Source organism: Ictidomys tridecemlineatus, chromosome 9, assembly GCF_052094955.1.
Source record: "Ictidomys tridecemlineatus isolate mIctTri1 chromosome 9, mIctTri1.hap1, whole genome shotgun sequence".
Classification (NCBI taxonomy): Eukaryota; Metazoa; Chordata; class Mammalia; order Rodentia; family Sciuridae; genus Ictidomys; species Ictidomys tridecemlineatus.
The window spans coordinates 102,787,128-102,812,810 of record NC_135485.1 but is presented as its reverse complement, the minus strand read 5'-3'; the positions used below and the strand labels follow the sequence as shown (position 1 = coordinate 102,812,810).

General features: G+C 36.9%; 1 protein-coding gene across 1 annotated transcript; it reads left to right on the top strand.

Moving 5' to 3' along the window:
* Positions 1 to 295: 295 nt before the first annotated feature.
* LOC144366892 (uncharacterized) lies at positions 296 to 23,943 on the top strand. The gene is made up of 5 exons (XM_078021877.1): positions 296 to 658; positions 10,839 to 10,980; positions 11,147 to 11,192; positions 14,007 to 14,093; positions 15,964 to 23,943. The coding sequence occupies exons 1-5, from the start codon at positions 536 to 538 to the stop codon at positions 16,094 to 16,096; spliced, it is 531 nt and encodes a 176-aa protein (XP_077878003.1). The 5' UTR covers positions 296 to 535; the 3' UTR covers positions 16,097 to 23,943.
* Positions 23,944 to 25,683: the final 1,740 nt, after the last annotated feature.

Below are 25,683 nucleotides of genomic sequence, written 5' to 3'. Positions count from 1 at the left end.
GCCCCAACACTTCCTTTTTTATTATACTATAATTTTAGCATGTACTAAAAAAAAAATTCACATTAGCCACCTTTCATATTATATTACTTTCGTTAATTCAGCCTGGTCGCAAGAATTTCTTTTTCACCATTTTTTTTTTCTCCCTCTCTCTCTTCAGGTGAGGTGGTTTGACTTGGTTCTTTCCAACCGAGGGACAATGGGAAATAAATCTGGGTGTTCAGCATACAGAGAGCTAATGACAACAGCTCTTTTTAGGGAAAGGGCCTTTTTGTCTTCTCTGTGTTTTTCTTTCTGTTTCATATCTCTGTCCTCTGGTGCTTATCTTTAAAAGACAGCTGCGTTGCCTCAGGCATACATCAAAAGAGGAAAGCCAGCCTCCCAGTGAAACCTCAGCTGGGGAAAGGATGAAAGGGAGCAGGAGCTGAGGAAGCAGAGGGAGGGAGAAAGAACCCTGGGGAGGCGGGACCCGGCCAGAAACCACAAACAAAAGGGCTCCGCTGAGACGGAAGGGAGAAGCCACCGGCGAAGGGGTAAGATGAAGTTCCTGGTACTTGGAAAGCAGGAGGGACGAACTCCAGCGAGTGACACGCACATCCCCGGAGCACGTCAGCCCCGGAAGCCCAGGGCGCGTTCTCTGGGCGCGTGGACTACCTGGGAGGTAAGAGCTCAATGCCAGGACAAGGGACAGATCCAGGCCAGAGCGAGAGATGGCACCTACAGCAGAGTTACCTAAAACAAGAATCAGGTGATTTCCTACAGTGCTTCCTGATTTAAGAGGTTATACATGAATCTTTCTGGTTTTCTGGAAAATGTACTGAAGATAGATTTATTCCGGATTATATAAAACATAAAAAAAAAAATCTTGAATGTACTCACAAAATTGCATTTCCTGTTTAAACGAACATCAAATTTGAGAAACAAAAAAAATTCATTAAAATTCAGTCAAAATAATTATTTGACAATAGCTGAAAAAGTCCAAGTTAACTTTTGTTTTAGACTTCTGCCACAACTAGAAATCTAACTTCATGTTCTTTAAGAATGCCAGGTTCCATTTATATTGCTCCTCACAGGTCCATTTAAATATACCAATCTCCTGCATTTCCTCTATCTTACCTGATGGCTCTCAGGAGTACAGTGGATATACCCCAAAGAAATGAAAGGTTTTTAGGATGCATATTTAGCTCCCAGATATTACACACACACACAACACACACACACACACACACACACACACACACAGGATATCAAAGGAAATTAGGGGAAGCTCATAAAATTAAAAAAAAGGGGGCCATAAAATGTATCCATATAGAACCCTAGTTTCTAGGGAATACTTTTCAACAGAAGCTAGTGTTGTGCTAACAGGTAATGCTGATGTCTGAGTGAGAACAATTGTGTATGTAAGAGTTATAAGGTTATAGATATATTCTCAGATACAGCTTTTTTTTTTTTTTTTTTTTTTAATAATAATACTGGGGCTTGAACCAAAGTTTTGCACACACTAGGCCTGGGCTCTACTGTTACCAAAAGTTTGGTCCTTGTCCCCAATGCCAATCCAATACTGAAGACATGGTTGTGAGGAAAAGGAAAGTTTATTGCTTTACTACCAAAGGAGAAGCACAGACTCTGTGATTCTGCCCATCAACAGGAACAGGGGGCTTTTAAAGAGGTATTCAAAAGCTGCATTCCACAGTTCTCTGTTGGAGTTGTAATTCACTTGTTAATTTGGGTTGGGAAATAGTCATTTCTGAGATGTTTGGGAGATAGTCATTTCTGAGATGTTTAGACAGATAATTCTGTCTGGAATGAGGAAGAAAGGTAATCCTGTTTCCCCTGAGATTAGAGATGGGGAAGAATTAGGAAGGAAAAGGAAGACAGGAAGAGAAAGAAATATGTCCCCTTTAAAAATAAGTTGCAACACTGTGGGAGTAAAAGCTATTTTTTTCTTCCATGATGTATTAACAGTGAGGTTTGAAAAAGAAACATTCTGATAATCAGCTACTGATGCCAGTTGAGAAGAGAGTGGTCTGCAAACAACACTTTAATATAAGTATATGTGTTTAGAACCTGATGAAGTACTACCAATTTTTAGAAAGAAAGAAAGAAAGAAAGGGAAAAAGAGAAAAAGAAAGAAAGAAGCTGCAGTGGCAGAAAGGCAAGGGCTACATACAAAGCATAAAGTGAATCACTGTTTTGCTACCACTGAGCCATACTGCTAGACCTTTTTATTTTTAAATTGAGACATGGTCTTGCTAAATTGCCCAGGTTGGCTTGGAATTTTCCATCCTCCTGCTTCTGCTTCCTGAGTAACTATGATTACAGGTGTGTTCTACCAAGCCCCACCAAATACAGTGTTTTAAAAAATTAAACTAAAAACTAGTAACACATGAACATGGTACAAAATTCAAAAGTTATGTAGTGACATAAAGCTCTCCACCAGTTCTAACTTTCATTCACCCAATCCTTTTCATTAGAGGCAAGCACAATTATTTTCTTGTGTATTCTTCCGGAGCTAATCTATGGAAGATATTAAACTCTTACTTCTGTTCCTTGAGAGGTTTAGTTTTCCATTGACTTAAAAACAACAACAAAATGGAGCTCTAATGTTTGATTCAGATCTGAAAAGGACTTCCATTTATCAATCTAGATAATTGAGAACTTGTCAGATATACCAGTCCAGGATACCTCCTTGGAAGAGTGTTCTTTCCTCTAGCAACAAGATAAATAGCTGGTTCCTAGGAAGCTGTCTTTCCTTAATGGGCCCTATTTTATTAGTTCATTGCCTAGTAATTACAGCTGAATGCAAATAAAAATGTAAAATGAATGTGATTTCCTTTCATAGGTTGAATGATATGGGTGGCCCTGGACTGTGAAAGAAAACAGATTGTTCTTTGTGTTTTTGTTGGTATAGCCAAGGTTTCCTATCTGCTTTGGATGAATTATCACTAGCTTCATAAAACTACACTGATTTAAAAAAGAAAGAAAGACAGGGAGAATCTACAAATTTCCCTCCTGTGCAGTGTCCTGATAAATTTATATGGCTCTATCATCTGTATAAAACGCCAGTTATTAATAATTCAGCAACAGACCTTTTGAGTTGTAAGAGCTTGAAAGTTGCTGTTGTCTTTAAAACATCTATCACCTGCAATCATTTAAAATTTAACCAGTATGGAACAACAGGAAGTATCCATCAGAATATCTATGGCTCTTATAGTACCAAACTTTTGGTTTGGCCATTGATAGCAGAGTTAGCTAAATGCCAGCACTGTATTAGTTCTTACTGCTATAAATGTGAATTTAAATTGGAACAACCGTGACAAATATTCCATGATGACAATGAATATTGAAATTTTTGATGAAAATGTTGTCCCTGATGACAATCCAATAATGAGGACATGGTTTTGAGAAAAAAAGAAAAAGACAGTTTATTGCTTTGCTAGCAAAGGAGAAAAACAGGGGACTTCTGTCCCAAAGGCTCTGATTCTGCCCATCAACAGGAACAAGGGGCCTTTTAAAAGGTGATTCAGTGAAAATGAGATTAGGGAGGAGAGATCAGGAATGAGAAGGTTAGGGAAAAGAAGATCAGGGAGATGAATGTTGTGAAAAAGAAAAAAAAAACATAAATTTTAAAGCCACAAGGGATTATAGTCAAAACACCAAGTGAACCCTTGTTACAAGTGGCCCGCTGTTACATTTGTATATACCAGTAGAAAGCCCCAAGTGTCCACCTGTTCAATATTTATTTTACTAGGACCACCATCTATGAGTTGTTGTTTGTCACTATTTATAAATTAAACTTGAATTTCTAAAGATAAAGCAGGCAGTCATTTTACTGCTTTTTAAACAATTTTTTTCTAAGCTGTGCACATACATGGTTTTAAGTCAAGTATCTCATAAAGCTTATAATTGAAAAATAGCCATCTTATGTCCCTTCATTGCTCTAATTATTGTTTCTCAGAGAAGACTTTAACTCTGTTAACTCTTTTTCTTAATGTTTACTGCCAAATTTCTCAATGGCATTTATTGAATGCTACTTTTTCAATTTATGTGCAATTGAGAGATTACTTATTTTTAACCCTGGTCCTCCTGTTATCTCAAACACAGTTATCTCCTCTTCATAGGATAGCTACAGCTTTATTTTTCACTAAATCAATATTCAGTTTTCATTATTATGGGCCATGTAAATATTACTCAGAGCTGACACATATAGCATATCATGATTATAATAATGGCTTTTTTTCTACAACTTTGTTTTTTGCTTATTTATAATCAAAACTTTTAAAAAAACATTTTGCTTAGTCTTCCACCCACTCATGTCTTTCTAAGACAGCTCATGTTGCTTCACAAAGTGTTGACTTCTTCCTAATATATTCCAATCCATCAGGGAATCTCCTACCTTCCCCATTTCCTGAAGATGCACTTTCCGTTTTCCATCTTCTATCTGGACTATTTGTCCTCTCCCCTACTCCCTTCCTAGAGTTTCTAGTCAAATTCCCTGGAAATTTCCTTACTTTCCTCCTGAACTGGATCCTTCTTCCCTGAGTTCCTCTCCTGTTCTGGGGGCATCCATCTTCCACACGCTTCCTGAGAGACAGGATGAGACTTTGCTCATAGGAAAATGCCTAATTCTCCCATTACAATTTATAGGTGTGTGTAGAATTTTAGGTTTGAAACACTTCACGATTAATATTCCAGTGTGTTCCAGGTACTAGTGCTGAGATATCTGGTGACTTCACTTCATGTTTCTTGGTACATGATCCATTTTCCTCCCCTCTGGAAGCTAGTAGAATCTTCTTTTTCTCTATGTGATGTTCTGAAGTTTCTCCGTGATAGGCATTTATATGACTTTCTTCCCATTGTGCAGTCACCTTTTTGTATTATGATGTGACCTTTCAGTCTGGAGACTCATGTCCTTTAGTTCTGGGAAATTTTCTTGAATCATTTATTTGATAATTTCCTTCCTTTCATCTTTCAGGATTTCTGTTATATTTCTTGGAAAGAGGCTCTAATTCTCTCTTATCATTTTGTTCTCTCTTGTATCACTTTCCTGATAATTTTGTGGGGTTTTAGGAGGGAGCATACATAAGTGTACATTTATTGTTCCATATTTGACCACAAATCTGACAATCGTGAAGGAGTTGAAATTTTGTTGGGAACTAACTTCTCCTTAAGAACGCATGAGCAGATAATCAGGTCATAAAAAGCAACAGACAAAACAGGCAATCCATGTGGTATTATCCCTTTTATTATTCAAATACAAAATCATTTTACATGAGATTTCTGTGAGGTCATCTGAGTAAACACCTATTAAATAGTTTAGAAAAACAAAATAATTTTGTTATGTGAGTCAGCCTCCTAGTCCCTAATATTAAATTTGTCTCAAACATCAGCAGCATTCTTTTTTTTTTTTTTTTTTTTTTCCTGGTACCAGGGATTGAACTCAGGGGTCCTTGGTGGCCACTGGGCCACATCCCCAGTCCTATTTTGCATCTTATTTTGAGATAGGGTCTCTCTGAGTTGCTTAGCACCTCGTAGTTACTGAGGCTGGCTTTGAGCTCAAGATTCTCTTGTCTCAGCCTCCCAAGCAGCTGGGATTACAGGTGTGTGCCACCATATCTGGCTAGCATTCTCTTTTACACACACACACACACACACACACACACACACACACACAAGAAAAAAAAGTAAACCGAACATTATTGTTTTATTACTAACCATTTAAAGAATGTTGTAGTTAATTTAGAATTTAATCTTTAATTTATGGATATGAGAAGGAAAAAGTTACATTTTGTCATACTTTTGACATCCCCTTCCCTCCACCCAAGGTTCCTAGAATGCTTTGCCTAAACTGGCCTCAAATTTGCAATTCTCCAGCCTCAGTCTCCTCAATAGCTGAGATTACAGGCATGCACTACCATGCTCTGTTTAACATTAAGTCTAAAGGAATAATAAACCTTAGTGATCATTCATGATTTCATATGAAAATTATTACACTTCAATTACATAAAACCTGAGTTAATCTGCTTGCTTGTTTATAATGTGAAACTGAAGTTATTATATCCATATTTCAGTTTGAATAGCAACAGTGTTCTGTGTTCAGTGTAGAACTCTTCCTTGGGCAAAACCACTGGAAAAGAGCATTGCAATATCATACTGCTGTTAACTGTTTTCTAGGTCAAATAATGCTTGTTATATCAGTGGCAGGACCTCCAAAAGAAATCCCCTAGGCAGAATTAGATAGAAACCACCCTCTCTCCTTTGAAACTGTACATTCTACATCTTTATTAAAGAGCTAATCAAGCTTTTTTTTTTTTTGCAATTTACTTATGACTTTGCTCCATGAGGACTTTGGAATGCTTGAGAATAAGGTCTAGGTCATGCTTATCTTCATAATCACAGAGCTTAACACACATTATATCTTAAAATTTGTAGAATTTAATCAGAGTCAGGAACTGAAATATTGAGTAGTCTGCCCTATGTACTAACCATGAATTATTTCATATTTCATTCTTCTCAGCATTAAGAATCCCTTTAAAGCTATTTTTACCCTTAATGAATTTCACATTTTGACAGATTTCTACCAAATTACAATTTTAGAAATAATCTCTGGTTTCTGATAACTGTTGATATAAACATATACCATACCAGTTGGAAAAAATCCAATTAAGAGTAAAGAAATTTAGCCAGGTGTGGCAGTGCATCCCTGTAAGCCTCTAATTCCAGTGGCTCGAGAGGCTGAGGTAGGAAGATCTCAAGTTCAAAGCCAGCTTCAGCAATGGCAAGGCGCTGCTAAACAACTCAGTGAGACCCTGTCTCTAAATAAAATACAAAATAGGACTGGGGATGTGGCTCAGTGGTCTAATGCCCCAAGTTCAATTCCCAGTACCAAAAAAAAAAAAAAAGAGTAAAGAAATTTATTTTTGATGTTAGTTTTAGCAGTGATATTGTAGTTAAATATTTTCCTTCAACTATGTGAAAAACTGAAAACAGTTATGCTTTCCTTTTTTTTGCTTTATTTTTTTGCTTTATTTTATAAAGGTTTATCCATGTGTATATACCCAACAAACCCATTCTCCTTTTAAAACATGCATTAAAATTTCAGACCCCTAATGCGTGTTTAGTGGTTGCCTCTGGGAAGATATGAGGGATGACATTTTATTCTTGCAGTGCTTTACTTTTACAAGAACACCTGGACTAAATATGGAAAAAAATAAATTTATGAAATATGGCTGCTGGGTTTATGAAAATCTAATTTATTTTCTGCAAGTTTGAAAGTTTTATACATATGAAGGAAAACAACTGATTAAAATACCTCTTTGAGCAAGCACCCATGTAAAAAACACCCATTTAGTTACTCCAGCTACTCAGGAAGCTGGGTCAGGATTATAAATTCAAGGCCTGCTTGGGCAATTTAAAAGTGAGACCCTGTCTCAAAATGAAAAATAAAAAAGGCTAGTAATTTATTTCAGTGGTAGAATGTTTCTGCATTTAACTCCCAGCACTACCCCTCAAAAAAAAAATTAGAAGAAAAAGTACCCATTTATTTTTAATAAAAGTATTGTGAGTTTCTATTATAAGATCGAATATTAAGCTGGGCATAGTGGTACATGACTGTAACCCTAGCAGCTCAGGAACCTGAGGCAGGAGGATCTTAAGTTCAAAGCCAGCCTCAGCAATTTATCAAGGCCAGGCCCTAAGGAACTCAGCAAGACCCTGTCTCTAAGTAAAATATTTTTTAAAAGGCTGGAGATGTGGCTCAGTGGTTAAGTGCCCCTGGGTTCAATCCCCAGTACAAAACCCAATAAATTAAAAATCATATATTAAAAAAAATTACCCTTAAATTGAAAAAGGATAACAATTAAAATGTCAGAAAAAATATATATTTCTGCCTTTGCCCATCTTCACTATATTCTATAGAAACCAGTATAAATGTGTGAAAAAAATCTTATGATTTCTCTTTATATATATGTATGTATGTATATATGTGTGTATATATATATATTTTTTTTTTGAGGTGATGAGGACTGAACCTAATGCCTTGAGATGCTAAGCAAGTGTTCTACCACTGAGCTACATCATCAGCCCTTTTTATTTTATTTTGAGACAGTCTCTTGCTAAATGCTCACACTGGCCTCAAACTTGTGATTCTCCTGCCTCAGCTTCCTGAGTCACTGGGATCATAGGCATCTACCACTGTACCCAGCTTAGAACTTTAATTATAGAATACAGAGGAATACAGATGTGTGACTCTCAAAAGTTGAAACTTTGTTATGTAAAATTAAGACTTCATTAAAGCCTATACAACTACCTGCACTCGATGACTGAAATATTTAGTGTACGGATCTGTAATTCTCAATACCCATATTTGACAGTCGGCTTTACAGCTCTTCTTTTGACCCAATATGGTCCAAACTAAAGGCTTGAACCCCAGCAACACACCCAAACCTGTTTTTTTTTTTTTTTTTTTTTTTTAGGGAGGACTGGGGATTGAACTCAGGGGGATTCAAGCACTGAGCTACATCCCTTGCCCTATTTTGCATTTTATTTAGAGACAGGGTCTCACTGAGTTCCCAGTCCTTTTTAATTTTATTTTGAGACAAGGTCTCATTAGGGTCTCCTAGGCTGGCCTTGCCCTTGTGCTCCTCCTGCATAGCTGGGATTATAGGTGTGCCTCACCACACACCATTTCATCTCTGCATTAATGCTTATGTATTTGCAATAGCACTCTAACCATTATCCCGATTTCTACCTTTGCCCATCTTCACTATATTCTATAGAAACTAGTATAAATGTGTGAAAACATGTTAGATCTTATCACTTTTCTTAAAATTATTCAGTGATTTTTCCATTTCACTCTAGGTAAAAGTCAAAGTGCTTTAGATGGTCAAGAGGCCCCAAATTCATTACTTATTGCTGTGTAACAAAGTAACTCAAACTTAATTGCTTACAACAATATCCCTTTATTATCTCTCAGTTTCTGTTGGTCAGAGATCTGATCCTGGGTGTTTTAGGAGGCTGCAGACAGTGTGTTAGCCGAGGCTGTGTTCATTTTAGGGCTGGAATGCAGGACCTAATGTCAAGCTCCTGTGGCTCTTGGCAGGCCTTGGGGACCTACCTGACTATTGGTCAAAGAAATCAGTTCTTTCTCACGTGACCCTTACCATCAGGCTAATAAAAACATGTTGGTTTGCTTCCCCTAGGAGTGAGGTGTGAGTGTGTGTGTGTGTGTGTGTGTGTGTGTATGTGTGTGTGTGAGTGTGTGTGTGTGTGTGTGTGTGTGAGAGAGAGAGAGAGAGAGAGAGAGAGAGAGATATTCCCTACCTGCCATTCTTTATTCTTCTCTATGGCATTTATTACTATTAAATATTTCATGAGTTTTATTTATTGTCTGTTCCTCATTTCTCCATCCCCATTATAATACAAGCTACGATGGAGAAAATTTTGAATATTTTGTCCATTATTTTATCTGCAGTGATTAGAACAGTGTTGAGCATATTAAAAACAAATACTGAATAAATAAAATAATTTAAAAAATATTTAAGGAGTCTTAAAAACAGACATCCATTTGTGGTGAAACCTCGTAGCACTTAGAAATTCTGTAAAAAACTAGTCTGTGAGGCAGAATCAACAGAGATGACTTTGTGTATACTAATATGAGACAGAAAGTTTATAAAAGACACCAAACAAAAATCCAACAAACCACACAGAACATCATTACCATCAAACACCACACACACATATATACACACACACACGTGCGTGCGCGCACACACACGTAGACCTTGCAACATGGTTATGAAAATTTATCAATTTGTTTTTTGTCTTGGATTCAATAACATATCTTACCCTTCATGCCAGCACTGGAGAGTTTTCGGGGTAGAAGCAGCCTTCTTTTCTTAGAAGTAGAACATACCTGAAAGGGAAGATGGTGAACCCCACTGTGAAGTATGGGCTCTTCCTAAGAAGCCAGGCAAGCGTGCCCAGGAGATAGATTAGAAACTTAAAAACTGTCCATGCTGGTGAACAGTCTGTGGTCATGCTGTATTATACTCCACAGGATTTATTTCTCCATGTGAACTGACATCTCAGAAGGTGTTTGCTGTGTCTCTGAAATTGGTGATGACCTTGGTGATGTGGTTGTTGAACTTGTTTTGGGCACCAATCCATTGAGGTACAAGCTTCTCCTGATGGGAGAGGCCCTTACTCAGGAGAGCTTCCCAAAGAGAACTGAGAGGCATGTTTAAACTGTTAGAGAAGGATGATGTCAAAGTTCCTAATCTCAGCCCCTGGCTATGTCCCTGCCCCAACAGAAACACATAAATTCCTTTTTCCATTTCTCCTTTGCGTCTGCTTCATTGTTTTTCCTTACATAAACTTCTAAGATCCTATTGGCCAACCTCCAATCCTACTTAATTGCCCAATCCAGTTATCTTATATCACCTAGGAAAAGTACACTTCAGTTGAATTAATTGAAAAGGAGTTAAATGAATGACAGTAAATATCAGTTTTTCAAACAGAATCCTATAAAGGAACATTCATCTTTAAATCATATGCATCTCATTTTGAAATCCTCTCATAGAATATATGCATTCCTCTTACATCTAAATTTTATCTGAAGTAGATTGCCATGTTCTCTTTAAAAAAATTTTTTTTTAGTTGTAGATGGACACAATACCTTTATTTTTATTTATTTATTTTTGTGTAGTGCTGAGGATGGAACCCAGTGCCTCACACATGCTAGGCAAGTGCTCTACCACTGAGCTACCAAACCAGCCCACCAGCCTAACTTGTTCTGGTTCTTTTGCATTTCCCAACCCTCTTTTTTTTTTTTTTTTTAACAGTTCCTGGCCACAGTGGGAACCATGATCTCTCTCCTTTACATCTGGCTATATTCCCAGAGTTTTCATTTCCATGTGGCACACATTTATGCTCATCTTGGCTACCCCAGTGCTCAACATATTGTTGGGCAGAGATACCTGAAAGGTAACTTTCTTCCTCTCTTGTTATTCTCCTGTGGGAAAGGTGGGGGAGAGATTTGCTGATTAGAGTTCTAGATCTATAGGTTTGTAGGTTTTAGCATTAAGTACTTCCTTTTTAACTGAGTCCTTTTATTGTCCCCTCCCCCACCATATCTTTTTGGCTTACCAAGGAGCTGGTGTGGTGAAAGATGAAGAAAGGGCAATGCATTGGTTTAGGTAAGAAAGATGTTATCTATTGAAAAGCAAAACTCCAGCGCTATCTCTTCATGTAGTGCTGAACTCGAAAACTTTATGATTTGGGTGTATTTTTCCAGAACCAAAATAAGGTAAAAATATAAAGTCTCTTAATCTTAAAGTCTTGGTACCTTCTCTTCCTTTTCCACTTAGTGGTGAGTTAGCAGTGGGTGTAGAAGTGGTGGGGCCAGTGCATTTTAAAACAGCCTGCCCCAATAAGGAAACAGTAGATTAGCTTTAAAAGAGCTAAAATAAGGAACATGCAACATTCGAGGTCTAGATTCAGAACATTAATAATGCTATTGAGTTGGTCACAGTCTTAGTTACAGTACCTATTTTCTCAACTACTCAGAAGGCTGAGATAGGAGGGTCACTTAGGCTCAGAAGTTTGAGGGTAGTCTAGGCAATACGGTGAGAACTTGTCTCTAATAATAACAATTTTATTAACAGTGGATTGTGTATTACCTTATTCATTACATGTTGGAGCTCTTGACCATAAAAGATACATTTATTTAAACTCACAAACTGGGTTATAAGTTAGAATCACCTGGCAAGCTTTCAAAAAAATATTGACGCCCAGCTACAGATTGACATAATTGAGCAGAAAAAGATCCCCAGGTGACCATAAGTGACGCTGAGTCCAACCACTACTTGGCAAATCTACCATGATCTTTAGAGTAAACTTGAATCAAAAGAGGAAGGCACTTCAGCAACATATTCCAGCATGAGGCTTAAAATAGGTATTCTGATAAAGTTCACCTGACAACAGAAAGAACACATTTGAGAATCAGAAAGGGAGTGCCACGGCTCCAGAGTGGCAAAGTGTGGCTGATGATAAGCTAGTCTTGGCTAGAACTCTTCTCCTGGGAATCTAGGCCACATCCCCGTAGCACTGGCATCCCGGGTTGGGTGCTTGTTGGAAATGCAGCATCTGAGTCCCTAACCAGACCCATCGAAGCAGAATCTTCATTTTAACAAGTCCTGAGTGACTAGTGTATGCATTAGAGTTGTAAAATTGTTGCCCTAAACAACATTTTGTAAACCAGGTCCTTACCCGGGACCACAAATTAAAAGCAAGTTTGAAACATACTTTCATCTTTTAGAGATGCCTTCCACTGTCAGGGATGGGGTGGAAAAAGCATTTCAAAGGAAAGATTTATCGCTGTATATTTGAAAAATAGAATTTGTGGTGTCTTTTGCCAGATGAAAAAAAATAATTTATACTTAATGAGAAAAACATTGCCAAAATGAAAAACAAAAATCAGCTTTTAACAAAACAGTAAAAGCTATTTTGACATTTTATTAAGTATTCTTCTGGAATTTTTTCAATTAATACATGTCTTAATTTACTCAAATATTTCATTATTTTATGTTTAGTTTTTTTTTGTAGCTTCTTGCTATCAGGAGCTACTGTTGTGAAGAGCCTTTCATATGTACATATACATATGATTATCTGATTGTTTTTTTATAGAAAATCACTAAAAATGGAATAACCAGGTCAAACAAGCATCACTGCCACTATCCTCAGAGTTTATTCTAGTTCACTGTAGAATAAATGTTAAGTATGTTATGTCAAAATGAACCCAACTATTATGCATAACTATAACGTGCTAATAAAAGCATAAAAAAATGCATGTCTGTAATCTCAGCAGCTTGGGAGGCTGAGGTAAGAGGATCATGAGTTCAAAGCCACCCTTAGCAATAGCAAGGCGCTAAGCAATCCAGTGCGACTCTGTCTCTAAATAAAATACAAAATAGGGCTGGGAATGTGGCTCAGTGGTTGAGGGCCCCTGAGTTCAATCCCCAGCACCCTCCCCCCACACACACAAAAAATTACAAAAGCATAAAAATAGAACAAATGCTAAATTTTTATAGACTAGTAAACATTATTTTTAATCATTTGCTCATCTTTGCCAATTTCAGTAACAACATAGGGATGAGTCATTTGCATTTTTTCATTTCATTAATTGTGAGGTTGAATTTTATTTATAAACATCTATTGGTAATTTCTTTTTCTTTTCCTGCCAATTGTGCATTCATACAATTTGCCCATTTTTGCATTGGATTTGTTATTTTCTGACTCATACTTAAATCTCTATTAAAGATAGCAAACCTTTTGTACATTTCCATTTTCTTCTAACACCCCCACCCCCTAGTCATGGTTAATATGGAAATAACTGCAATGTAAGAAGGTAATAATTACGTAAGTGGTATTGCTCCAAATGGTAGCCACCAACCACATGTGGTCATCTAAATTTAAGCAAATTAAAATTACATAAAATTTTAGTTCCTCAGCTGTACTATCTACATTTCAAGTGTCCAATAGCTACATGTGTTCAGGGCCTACTGGCTTCGTGCAGATACTGGTCACTTCCATCTTTGGTGAAAGTCCTGTTGGAAAGTGTTAGAATATTACATTTCCATTTCAGCAACTGGTAATAGTGCTTAAAATATCAGGTTATGTATTACTCAACTAACATTTCTAAATGATCCTTTCTGTATTTTGATTTCCTGTGTATTTTGGAGAGAAGACTATAATTATATCTGGAAAATTGAATGAGTAGGTTGAGAGCAAATAAGTGATTCGTTTTTTTTAAAAAGTACTTGTTTCAAATAAAAGAAACATTTTTAATGAAGGAGGCTTTTAACATCTGTCTAGATGTGTGGTAAGATGGAAGTAATGGTTTCCAGTATTGGTTACGTGTTTTTATTGGCACAGTCCTCGGTTTTATTAAAGGGATGCTTTTCCATGGTGTGCTTTTCCACACCAGTCCCTTCTTCTCCTTTCTTTTTCAGACAAGCCTCACAGCAGGACCATCCTCATGCCTCCTTTAACCTTGCAGTAGGAAAGCTGAAAAACACAACTGGGCCCAAGGAAGTCGGGTAATGACAACTGTCTGGTCTCTTCCAGCTGATATGTCATTCCTTCCAAACTTGCTCCTATATATCACCTGCAATTGTTAGGCAAAGACATTTTATATATTGTTTACTTACTACTCTCCTCTTTCTGTATTCTTACATTGCTTCCTCATGATAAAAGTCACAAATCAAGGGAATCCAAGATTCATATTTATGCATAGATTCCACTGATTAAATTCTTCTTCTTCTTCTCCTTCTCCTTCTCCTTCTCCTTCTCCTCCTTCTCCCTTCTCCCTTCTCCCTTCTCCCTCTCCTTCTTTCTTTGGTACTGAGCATTGAACCCCAGGGCATTCTACCACTGAGTTGAGACAGAGTCTAGTTAAGTTGCCCAGGCTGGCCTTCAACTTGGGGATATTCCTGCCTCAGCCTCCTCAGTAGCTGAGGTTATAGGCATGTGTGCCACCAGGTCCAGTCCACTAATTAAAAATCTTGTCTTTCAATGAGCCTAAGCTGAAAGGCCAGGTTACTTTGTGGTTCTTATACTTTCCTGTGACTTCCTAATCCTCCTGGGGTACCATCTTTATTGTCTTATAGAATTTTCTTACAAATTGAAAAGAATAGTTAAGAACATTAGGTAGCTAGAACATTAGATAGCTAGAATAAGAATATTAGGTAGATAATACAATACTCGCAAATTTCCTTTGTGTGTATTGCATTATCCTCTTTTGATTAGTCATAGTCAAAAGAAATACACTATTACTTTTTTAGGGAAGTTTTTCTTAATATTTTTGAATAGTTCATAGTCTGTGACATTTTTATGCAGATATTTTGAGTCAGAGACATTTTGACAGGGCCCCCCAAATAAACCATTACATTTTCAGCTTTTTTTTGGTGGGGAGGGGATTACTAGGGATTGAACTCAGGGGCACTTGACCACTGAGCCACATCCCCAGCCCTATTTTGTGTTTTTTTTAGAGACGGGGTCTCACTGAGTTGCTTAGTGCCTTGCTTTTGAAATTGAGGCTGACTTTGAACTCACGATCCTCCTGCCTCAGCCTCCTGAACCCCTGGGATTACAGGCATGCGCCATCGCACCCAGCTCAGCTTATAATTCTTTTCTTTTTTTTTAAGTCATGCAACTGACATCTATTCCATTACCAAGAAAAATGTTTACCACCTCCCACAACTCCATTCTTAGGCTAAGGAATAGACAAAGATTATAAAGAGGAAGGCTCATCTGGTATGGTGGTGCATGCCTATTATTACCAGCTTGGAGGATCCCAGGTTCAAGGAAAGCCTGGGCAACTTAGTGAGATCCTGGTTCCATTTCAGTACCACCCACCTACACACACACACACATACAAAGAAGGCTCAGTTAAGGGCATAAGGATGGAATAAATATTGGGAATTGGTGTAATGTAGTCAGGAATGTTGGTTGCATGACTACATGGAAATGAAATTTTGAAATGACTGTTTTAAGGCAGCCAAGTCAATGTGTTATAGCCAACATGTTCTATTTCACAACTGACAGTTGTCAGATGGACAGGCTTGTGGGTTTGTAGAACCCCTATCCAATTAGCATTCCCAAACCAACATATAGAATTTTCTTGCAAGAGTGGGGCACCTCAGACATTACACAAGATTCTTGACTAGAAAAATTCCTTTAAATAATGCAAAAGAATCCAGCTGATCTCTGCTATTTTAAGAATATTTGTTTGGGTAGCTCTGATTTTGTTATGAAGACACTCATGATAAAACTCAGCCAACATGTCACATATTCTCATTACCTTAGAATGAGTTTAGGTGTTAACTTGGTCCTTAGCCCAAACATTTGGACACACATGTCCTTTCAGTTTACTCTTCTTTTGCATTACTAAATAACTGCCTCTTCTAGGGATATACAGATGCTCCTTAATGTTGCTGCAAGACAGGGGATCCAAGAAGCCCAAGAACTTCTGGAGAATGTTATTTTGACTCAAAACAAGCTCTTGTCAACTAAAGGAACAAGGAGGTTCTACAAATCATAACTGTGTCCTGCATGCTCCTCCTAGAACATGGCATCTTTTGCTCTCACTTGTCTGTGGCCTTGCAAAGCTCCATGGAACTTTCAATAGAAGCTGCTTTTAGATATAGTTTAATATGTTGCTTAATCACCAATTTGCTGCTCAAAATCCTTTAAATAAGGTGTTGTTTGGATGTTTTTCTGAGGTTGACCTCTTCTGGATAGAGGAATATTTTATTTGGATTCCATTACTGCTCACTTCAGCTAACTTTCATTCATGTCAGTGAGCATTCGATGAAATGGTAGGAGGAAAAGAAGGAAGAAACCTGTCTCACCAGAGAGTTGGCTTGGTAGATGTGTTACTTGGCTCCATCAGATCCACTGAAGGAGCTAAGCTCATCATCAGCCTAATTTATGACATGTGGTGCTCTGCTTAAAATAAGGTTGTTTTCATGTCTCTACATTTCAATTTTCTGCTCTATTAGGTTTCTATGATATTATATTCACTTTTTGTATTACAAAAAGTTCTTTATAGGATTAAAAATGACTATGATTATTGTCATCAAAAAGAAAAAGAATCAGAGATAAGAGCTAACATTTATTGAACACTTGTCTTGAGGAAGATATTTTCCTACCTGCTTTGTGTTTTAACATTCAGTAGTTATAAAAAAAAGTCTTATGAACTGAGTAGTAGTATCACTCTCATTTTACAGACATGGAAAAATAATTGAAGAGAAGTTAAGTAATATTCACAGAGTCTTAGAGAGTAAGTGGTAAAGTGGGATTCTGAATTTTGATAGTCCGACTTTAGAGTCGACATTCTTACCTAGTTCTACTGATGTCACTCCCCCCAAGTTATGAACTTATCCTTCCGAACAACTAATTTAGAGAGTAGATAACTGGGTTTGCTACTAGTACATAGCAAACACTTACTTAGTTAATAACTCAGCCACATTTCTGTCTGTCCCTTTCTTTCTTTCTTTCTTTCTTTCATTAATTGAACCAAGGGGCACTCTACCACTGAACTACACTGCCAGCCCCTTAAATTTTCTTTTCTTATTTTGAGACAGTATCTCTCTAAGTTGCTGAGGATGATTGGAACCTGTCATCCTCCTGCCTCAGCCTTCCCCAGGGTCACTAGGATTACAGTTGTGCACCACCATGCCAGGTCCCATTTTCTTATTGTATTATTTTCTTTAAGCACAAGTTACATATTTCTATTTTTCAAGAAGTGTTTTGTTGTTGTTGTTTTGGTTTTCTTGGTACTAGGAATTAACCCAGCTTTGTCACTGAGCTACATCCCCAGATCTTTTTATTTTATTTTTTAAGACGGATCTCACTAAGTTGCTGAGACTGGCCTCAAACTTGCAATCTTCCTGTCTCAGACTTCCAAGTTGCTAAGGGATTACAGGCCTATACTATCAGGGCTGCCCACAAGTGTTATTTTTAACCTTAAGTGCAGTTGGCTGTATTTATTGCATTAGATTGTAGCATAGTTCTTTCCTTGGAATATAAATTCAGAAACATGATGTGAGGATGACAAAAGTGTCAAATTAGAATTCAGTGTAACGATTAGGCTTTATTTAAAATACTTGTTTCCCTTTTAAATGTCAAGTTTATACTGCCTAATAGCAGTAGAAGCCTCAGAAGATGACTGTGAGCCTTAGGCTAGTTCTTCTTCATTCAAGTGGAACCTATACACTTTTAAGGATGTAGATGAGATGGTCAAATGTTGTTTTGTGCTTCATATTTTATGAAGCAATTTTAAACTTTTCAATGTAGAAATCCCTAGACCATAAACTAAATTCTCCCCCTGAACCTTTAGAGATAGCATTTTAAAAATCCTTGCAACTACTTCAAATTTTCTTACATTTCCTCGGGGGACTTATTTTTTTATTCCGTCAATGTTGTTTGAGATACATTACTGGAAATTTTATTCTGAGCTACAAATACTCATTTAAATAATACTAGGATAATCATCATATAAATGTTCATTTATACCTTTGTATCACTCCCCAGCACTTTTCCCTCCCTCTCCACCACCCATCCTTTGGTCTCTTTCCTCTGGTAATCTCCCTTTTGATTTTCATGAACTCCATTCCCACTTTTCTTTTCCTTTTTATCTCTGGTTTCTGCATATGAGAGAAAACATCCAACCCTTAACCTTCTGAGTTAGTTTGACTTATTTTGCTTAACATAATGTTCTCAAGTTCCCTCCATTTTCCTGCAAGTGACATGATTTCATTTTTCTTTATGGCTAAATACAGCTCCATTGTGTATCTATACCACATTTTCTTTATCCATTTACCTTTTGATGGACACTTACGATGGTTCCATAGTTTGGCCATTGTGAATTGTGCTGCTGTAAACATGGGTATGCAAGTATCACTCTAATAAGATGACTATAATTATTCAGGATAAATATTGAGAAGTGGGATAGCTGTATTATATGGCAGTTCCATGCCTAGTCTTTTGAGGAACCTCCATACCGATTTCAATAATAGTTGTACTAAATTACAGTCCTACCAACAGAGTAAAAGTGTTTCTTTTTATCCACCTTCTCCCCAGCATCTATTATTATTTGTATTTTTGATGACTGCCATTCTGACTGGTATGAGATGAAATCTCAGTGTAGTTTTGTTTTGCGTTTTCTTGATTGCTAGAGATGAACATTTTTTTTTCATGTATTTGTTGGTCATTTGTATTTCTTCTTTTGAGAAGTATCTGTTTAATTCATTTGCCCATTCATTAACTGGGTTATTCGATTTTTAGAATTAAGTTTTTTTGAGTTCTTTATGTATTCCAAATATTAATTCTGTCAGAAGAGTAGCTAGCAAAGATTCTAATCCCATTCTGTAGGTTCTCCTCTTCACATTCTCAATTGTTTCCTTTGCTGTGCAGAAACTTTTAATTTGTTGCTGCCTCATTTATTTATTCTTGACATTATTTCCTGAGCTTTAGGGGTCCTATGGAGAAACTCATTGCCTATGCCTATATGCTGCAGTGTTAACTCCAAGTTACTGTACTTTAATTTAAAATACTTTCAAAGGCATATTTACAGTAACAACCAAAACTTAACATTGTGAAGGCATAACTATACATACATGTTTAATTTAAAAATTCCTTTAGACTATTTCTATAAATATCTAAACAACTAACATTGATTTAAATTGCTTAAGAATGCTAATATATCGTCTCTTAACAGTTTTTGTTGCTGAAATAAAATAATTGAAGTAATTGGAAATGCATAATTACAAATAGAATGACTATAGTCTTTCTATGAGGATTCACCTGTAAAAACCATTCACTTTTGACTTTCATAAGACAGTGCTTGGCTATAAAATAGGGCATGATCCACCAGTCCATTAAGATTGAGGCAAAACCAGAGTGTGATGGATCAGGATTCCCCTGTATGCAGAGCTCTACTTCTCCCGACCCCCATCGCCTTTTTTTTGGTAGCTGGGCTAAGGTTCAAGGGCAAAAGCAAGAAAATTGGAGCAGAGAAAGAGAGAGCAAAAGAGCAAGAATGAACTTTTACATGTCCAGTTGGTTCAGAGATTCTGGTTCTGCTGTCTTTCTTCCTCCTTCTAGATCATGGTGGTTGAGACTCTGTTATCTCCTAAAAGGTCCCAGGTTTCCTGTTTAGCTATTCTGCAGTCTTGATCATTTCTCGGGATCTGTCTGGTTGTCTGGATGTCAATATATAAAAAAAATCTTACATTGAATATGACATACATTTATGGCACACAAATCTTAAGTCTACAACCAATGAATTTTATGTGTATATGGGCTATATAACCACCAAATGAAGATGTGGATTTCCAACATTGTTTCCCAGTGTGGTATGGCCACATTGTTGACGGGACTTGAGGTAGATTAATGCACAAACTTTCATTGTAAATAGATGCCTTTCAATGATTTGAACAGAGTTAGACTTTTTTTTTTTAATTATTTTTGTTGTTGTTGTTGTTGATGGACACAATACCTTTATTTTATTTATTTATTTTTATGTGGTGCTGAGGATCGAACCCAGTGCCTCATACATGCTTGCAAAATAAAATAATTGCTCTACCACTGAGCCACAACCCCAGCCCCAGAGTTAGACTTTTAATTGTAGATTGTCACAGAAAACCCTGCAGGTTTCTGGTACACCGGACACAAGCTTAGCCAGAAAGCCAGGGAGAATTCAAACTAGTAGTTTCTTGAATTCAATTAGAGCACATTTATTGTAATCATAATTTACTACACAGAATCTTCTAAGGTAAAAAAATCTATGTAATAGTACCCTAGTAAGCATTAAATCAAGTTATATATATTTTATTACTAAAGTCCATTTGAATCTTGATTCAACAATGACAATAATTTTTTTCATTTTATTAGAAAAATGTTCTTTGGCATGTAATAAAAACTGAATAAAACTGTTGATGAATGGCTCACACAAATTATCTAATGACAGCAATCATATCTGAATTAACTTTGTGGATTCTTAGCCCAGGGCTTAACTTACTATTAGGAAGTATTAATACACCACACACACACACACACACACACACACACACACACACACACACACATGTTTTGGTACCAGGGATTAAACTCAGGGGTACTTGGCTACTGAGCCACATCCCCATCCCTATTTTGGATTTTTATTTAGAGATAGGGTCTCACTGAGTTGCTTAGTGCTTCCTTTTTGCTGAGGCTGGCTTTGAACTCTGCAATCCTCCTGCCACAGCCTCCTGAGCGGCTAGGATTACAGGCATGGGCCATGTACCCTGCTTAGCATTTTATGTTCTCAATGAGGTTTGAATATCTAGTCATTTTTTTTTCATTGCTGGAGATCAAACCATTGCACATGCTGGGCAAGTGCTATTGAGCTACATCCATATATATCCCCAGTCCCTGTCATGTTCTATTCTTTTTTTTTTTTTTGTCAAACAAGTAACATTTATTTGTCATTTATTATGTATTGAATGGTTTGCTAAATACTATAGATGTAGTAGAAAATATAAGGAAGGTCTATTATTATCTCCATTTTATGAATAAATGAGGACAGCAGGTTTAGAAAGGATAACTAGTCTAGGATCATACCAGTGGCAAGTGCATTGTAGAAAACCAAAAAGATTATAAGATAACAGAATAAAAGTCACTCACAAATCTATGCCTGGTTATTATTATTGCTAACATTTGTATTATTTCCTCATTCTATACATGTCATGATAGATTATTGAAATCATACCAAATGCACAGTTTTCTATTTTCATTTTCTCCCTTAGTGGTATGCTAACGTTTTGCCTCTTATCATGTCACTGATTTTTGCTAGCATTATCTTTAATGATTGCAGACATTCCATTGTGTGGATATGATTTGTATCTAATGCTGCTTTGGTATTGATACAAGTTTCCTTTTATCCTTCTGCACTAGAAAATAATATTCCAGTGAAGGTCTTTGGCTACATTTTGGATTTTTCCTCAGGATGCATTTAAAAAAAATTTTTTAGTTGTAGATGGACACAATGCCTTTATTTATTTTTATGTGGTACTGAGGGTTGAACCCAGTGCCTCACATGAGCTAGGCAGGTGCTCTACCACTGAGCCACAACCCTAGCCCCCCCAGGATACATTTTTAGGCTTGGAATTCTATGCCAAATAATCAGTTTTAGGTCTTAAAGAAATAAATTGGCTAACATGTTCAAATGAATTTACAAAAAGAATCATAAAATATAGGAGAAAAACTAAAAGTAAACAATCAGCTCCTAATATATAGGTTGTTTCCTAAAATTAGAATTTTCATTTTAGGATAATTGTAGATTCACATATATTGGTAGGAAATAATACATAGAGATTCTGTTGCCCTCACTCCATTTCTGCAGTGTTAATGTCTTAAAATCATAAGACAGAGCCACAGCCAGTACATCTCAGTGCTGCAATCAAGATGTAGAGCATTCCTGTCATATTGCTGTCATGACTACACATCTGCCCCAGCTCCTGTCCCAGATCCCAGGCAATCAATAATCCATTCTCTATTTCTATAATTTTGTCATTTTGAGAATGTTATATAAATGAAATCATAAATACATGACCATTTAAGATGTCTTTACTCAGTATAATTTCCTGGAGAGTCATCCAAGTTGCTGTGTATATTAATAGCTTGACCTTTTATTTCATGGTATGTATGTTTAATCATTCACTCATTGATGGACATCTATGTTGGGCCTCTATTTTTTAGTACAATGAATAAAGCTGTAGTGTGCACAGGTTTTGGTTTGTGCAACCTTGGCTCTCCTATTTTTTTACATAGACATATCAGCCTACAGGTAAGCATCTCAGCTCAGCTCCATAGAGTCCACTTCCCTAGAGAGTTATTGAATATACTAGCTTTGGGTCTCTCTAAGTTCTGCACTGGATCCTGGGAGACACTGCTTGCTTCTTTTCCATAGCTGGTCCTGCATGTCACTCACATACCTGTAGTCATGTATGTGAGAAAAGAAAGCATAGAAAGGTATTTTCTTGCTCTCTTTCCACCCCAAACTCATTCTATTCTCTCAAGGATGCAGGAGAGCACACTTGCATGTTCCAGGTTTGAAATGATCTTGCCAGCGTTGTGCTTCTGAAGAAGTGGATTGCCCTTTCAGAGTCTATTTTCTCAGATATGCAATGACAACCTAATAGAGTTGTGAAGATTAAATGAGCTGATATTTTAAAAACACAAAACAATCCTTCACATGAAGTCATTGGGCTGAAGGTTGTTATGTTGAAGTTGTCTGGCATGAGGAAATAGTCACATTTAGTCAGAGGCAGATTTACAGTGACTTAAGTGAAATTTAGATTTTATTGAAGTTTTTACTTTTTATTTTTTGATACTGAGGATTGAACCAGGGGCACTTTACCACTGAGCTACATCTCGAGCACTTTTTATTTTATTTTGGTGAAACTGGACTTACTCTTGTAATAAATAGCTGAACTCAGCCAGTCACATACAGCCAACTGTTCAAACCACATTCATTTGTTTATCATTTGTCAAACACTTGCAATAAGTAATAAATATTTGAAAAATATATGTATTTACCTGGATTTGAATGTATACATGTGTTATGGTTTAGATATTAGGTGTTCCCTAAAAGCTCATGTATGAGACAATGCAAGAAGGTTTACAGGTGAAGTAAATTTTTTGTCCTCTTGCCTCAGCCTCTCCAGTGGCTGGTATTATAGGTATGCACCTTGACCTTTTTCTTTTGTTTTTTGTTTTTTTGTTTTTTGGTTCTAGGGATTGAACCCAGGCCTACTTAACTATTGGCTCACATTCCCAGCCTTTTCTTGATCACATTTGCTCTTGTGTCAACTGTCATTGGAGAGTTGTAGACCTTTAACTGTGGGAAAGCTGAACTGGGAATATGATTAGTTTGGGTTTATGGGATATATTTATTTTTCCTCCTCCTCATCCAGGATACCTTCTCTCATACTGTCTAGTGGGTGTGGCAACATCCACCATGGTCACCATGACAACCAATGGGCTCTATTTGACTCATACTTCTGCACTTAGCCAAGTTACTGCTGGTTTTCTTGGTATTGGAATGGTACCTCAAAGAACTCAGACTGCCCTCCGTGCAGGTGCAAGGCCACAGGTGTGGCCAACCTGCTGATCGGTACCCAGCTTCAGAAATACATAGGTGGTGGAAGAGGAAATTTTGCTTTGACGTGTATCTTAGATGCAACTGGTGGAAAATTCTTCTAAACCTTAGAGTTCACATGTTAAAGAAATCTGATAGAAGTCTTCCTGATATTGACCACAGTCCTAAAAATGTATATGAAATGACCAGTAATGAGTTGAGAAGCTGAAACTTTTATCAAACATCAATAAAATAAATTTGAACAACCCTGCTCAATGAGATAGTGAAGTCCTTCTGTTCTCTGTGTAGAAAATATAATTGTCCAAAAAGTTGCCCAAAGAGCATGAAGTCCAAAACAAACAAACAAACAAATAAGGAAAAAGATGACTTAGAAATGTGTTAGGAAGGTAATTGACAAAATTATGTCATTTTCCTGCCAGGCATGGTGGCGCATGCCTGTAATCCTAGCGTCTTGGGAGGCTTGTGAGTTCAAAGCCAGCCTTGTCAAAAGAAAGTGCTAAGCAACTCAGTATGACCCTGTCTCTAAATAAAATACAAATAGGGCTGGGGATGTGGCTTAGTCGTCGAGTGCCTCTGAATTTTATCCCTGCTACCGCCCCCTCATGCAAAAAAAAATGTGTCATTTTCCTGGTTGATTAAATGTTTCAGTATTTGTCAGTTTTTAACTTTTTAAATGTGATTTCTTTTTTAGTCCCTGATATTTTTTGATTTATAAGTTTGCAATCTTTTTATGAAGAGAGCTCTCAAGCTGGATAAGCCCCTGGCCACCCATTCCCTGTGATCACACACCCTGATGCAGATGACCAAGAAGCACTTTGTAGACAAAACTACGTTTGGGTTCTTCCTGGTTGTGAGTTCTTAAACACTATATAACTAAGAAACTTGAACTATGCATTTGTAGGGATAGGATTTTTCAAAAGTGTTCATTCTGCACCCACATTGCTTCAGGTCTTTTTGGCAAGCCATGTATTGCCTCTGCCTCACTGAAGGAGGAAAGGGGGATTAAATCAGCTGTCAGGCTTGCTGCTGCCTTCCGAAATAATTCCCTCTAAAACCACGAAAGAAAAAGGATTTACCTTAAATGTACTTAGATATTGATGTTTCCTTGGCAACAGATTCTAAATTAAAAGCAAAATAGTGGTTGAATATGTGCAGTTTTGTTAAAAAATGTGGGCTCTGAAGCAGCGGTCTCAGAAGCTTCTTCCCATCCTTTGTTAATTGAAAAGTGTTATTCTTAGATGCTGTCATGCAGTTAGAAAAATATGTTTTCTAGGCAGGAAAATGAGAGTTCATTTCCCTTAGCTCTGAATCTCCCTCTGCTTTGGCCTCTAATGCTTTCTCATAGAAAGTAGAACCATAGCCCTTCTTACTTGCCATGCACACCATGGAGATTGAATTATCAGTACCTTTCTCTAATTGAAGCCATTAGTTACTATTTTGTTGCAATTAAATTTAGACTAGTATGAACATAAGGTACATTATTAATAGAATATCCATTTTTTTTCTCTAGATACTTTAAATTCCTTAGTTAGGCCAAATCATTCCAGTGCTACATTCTTTTCACAGTATAGTTCCCCCACCCCCCTTTTTCTCTGAAGAAATGCTTTTAAACTGGGAATAGAGCTTAGAGGTAAATCACGAGCCTAGCATTTGCAAGGTCCTGAGTTCAATCTCCAATGTTTGTTGGTCTGTCTCTCTCACATACACTTTCACACATACAAAGAGATGTTATGATTTTATGTCTTCTTCTTCCTTTGAAAGATACTATAAGATTGACTTCAAAACTGTAGAATATTGCTCACTGTATCTTGGCTAATCGCTGTATGTTCTGGTCCAGAAATTTGGGGATTATCTGGGAGCTGGTTAGAAATGCAAGATCTCAAACCCCACCCCAAAGCTGATGAATCAGAATCTGTATATTAAAATCCTTAGGTGGGTTATATAAAGTGAAATTTCAGATACACCATTATTTTACATTGCTGTTT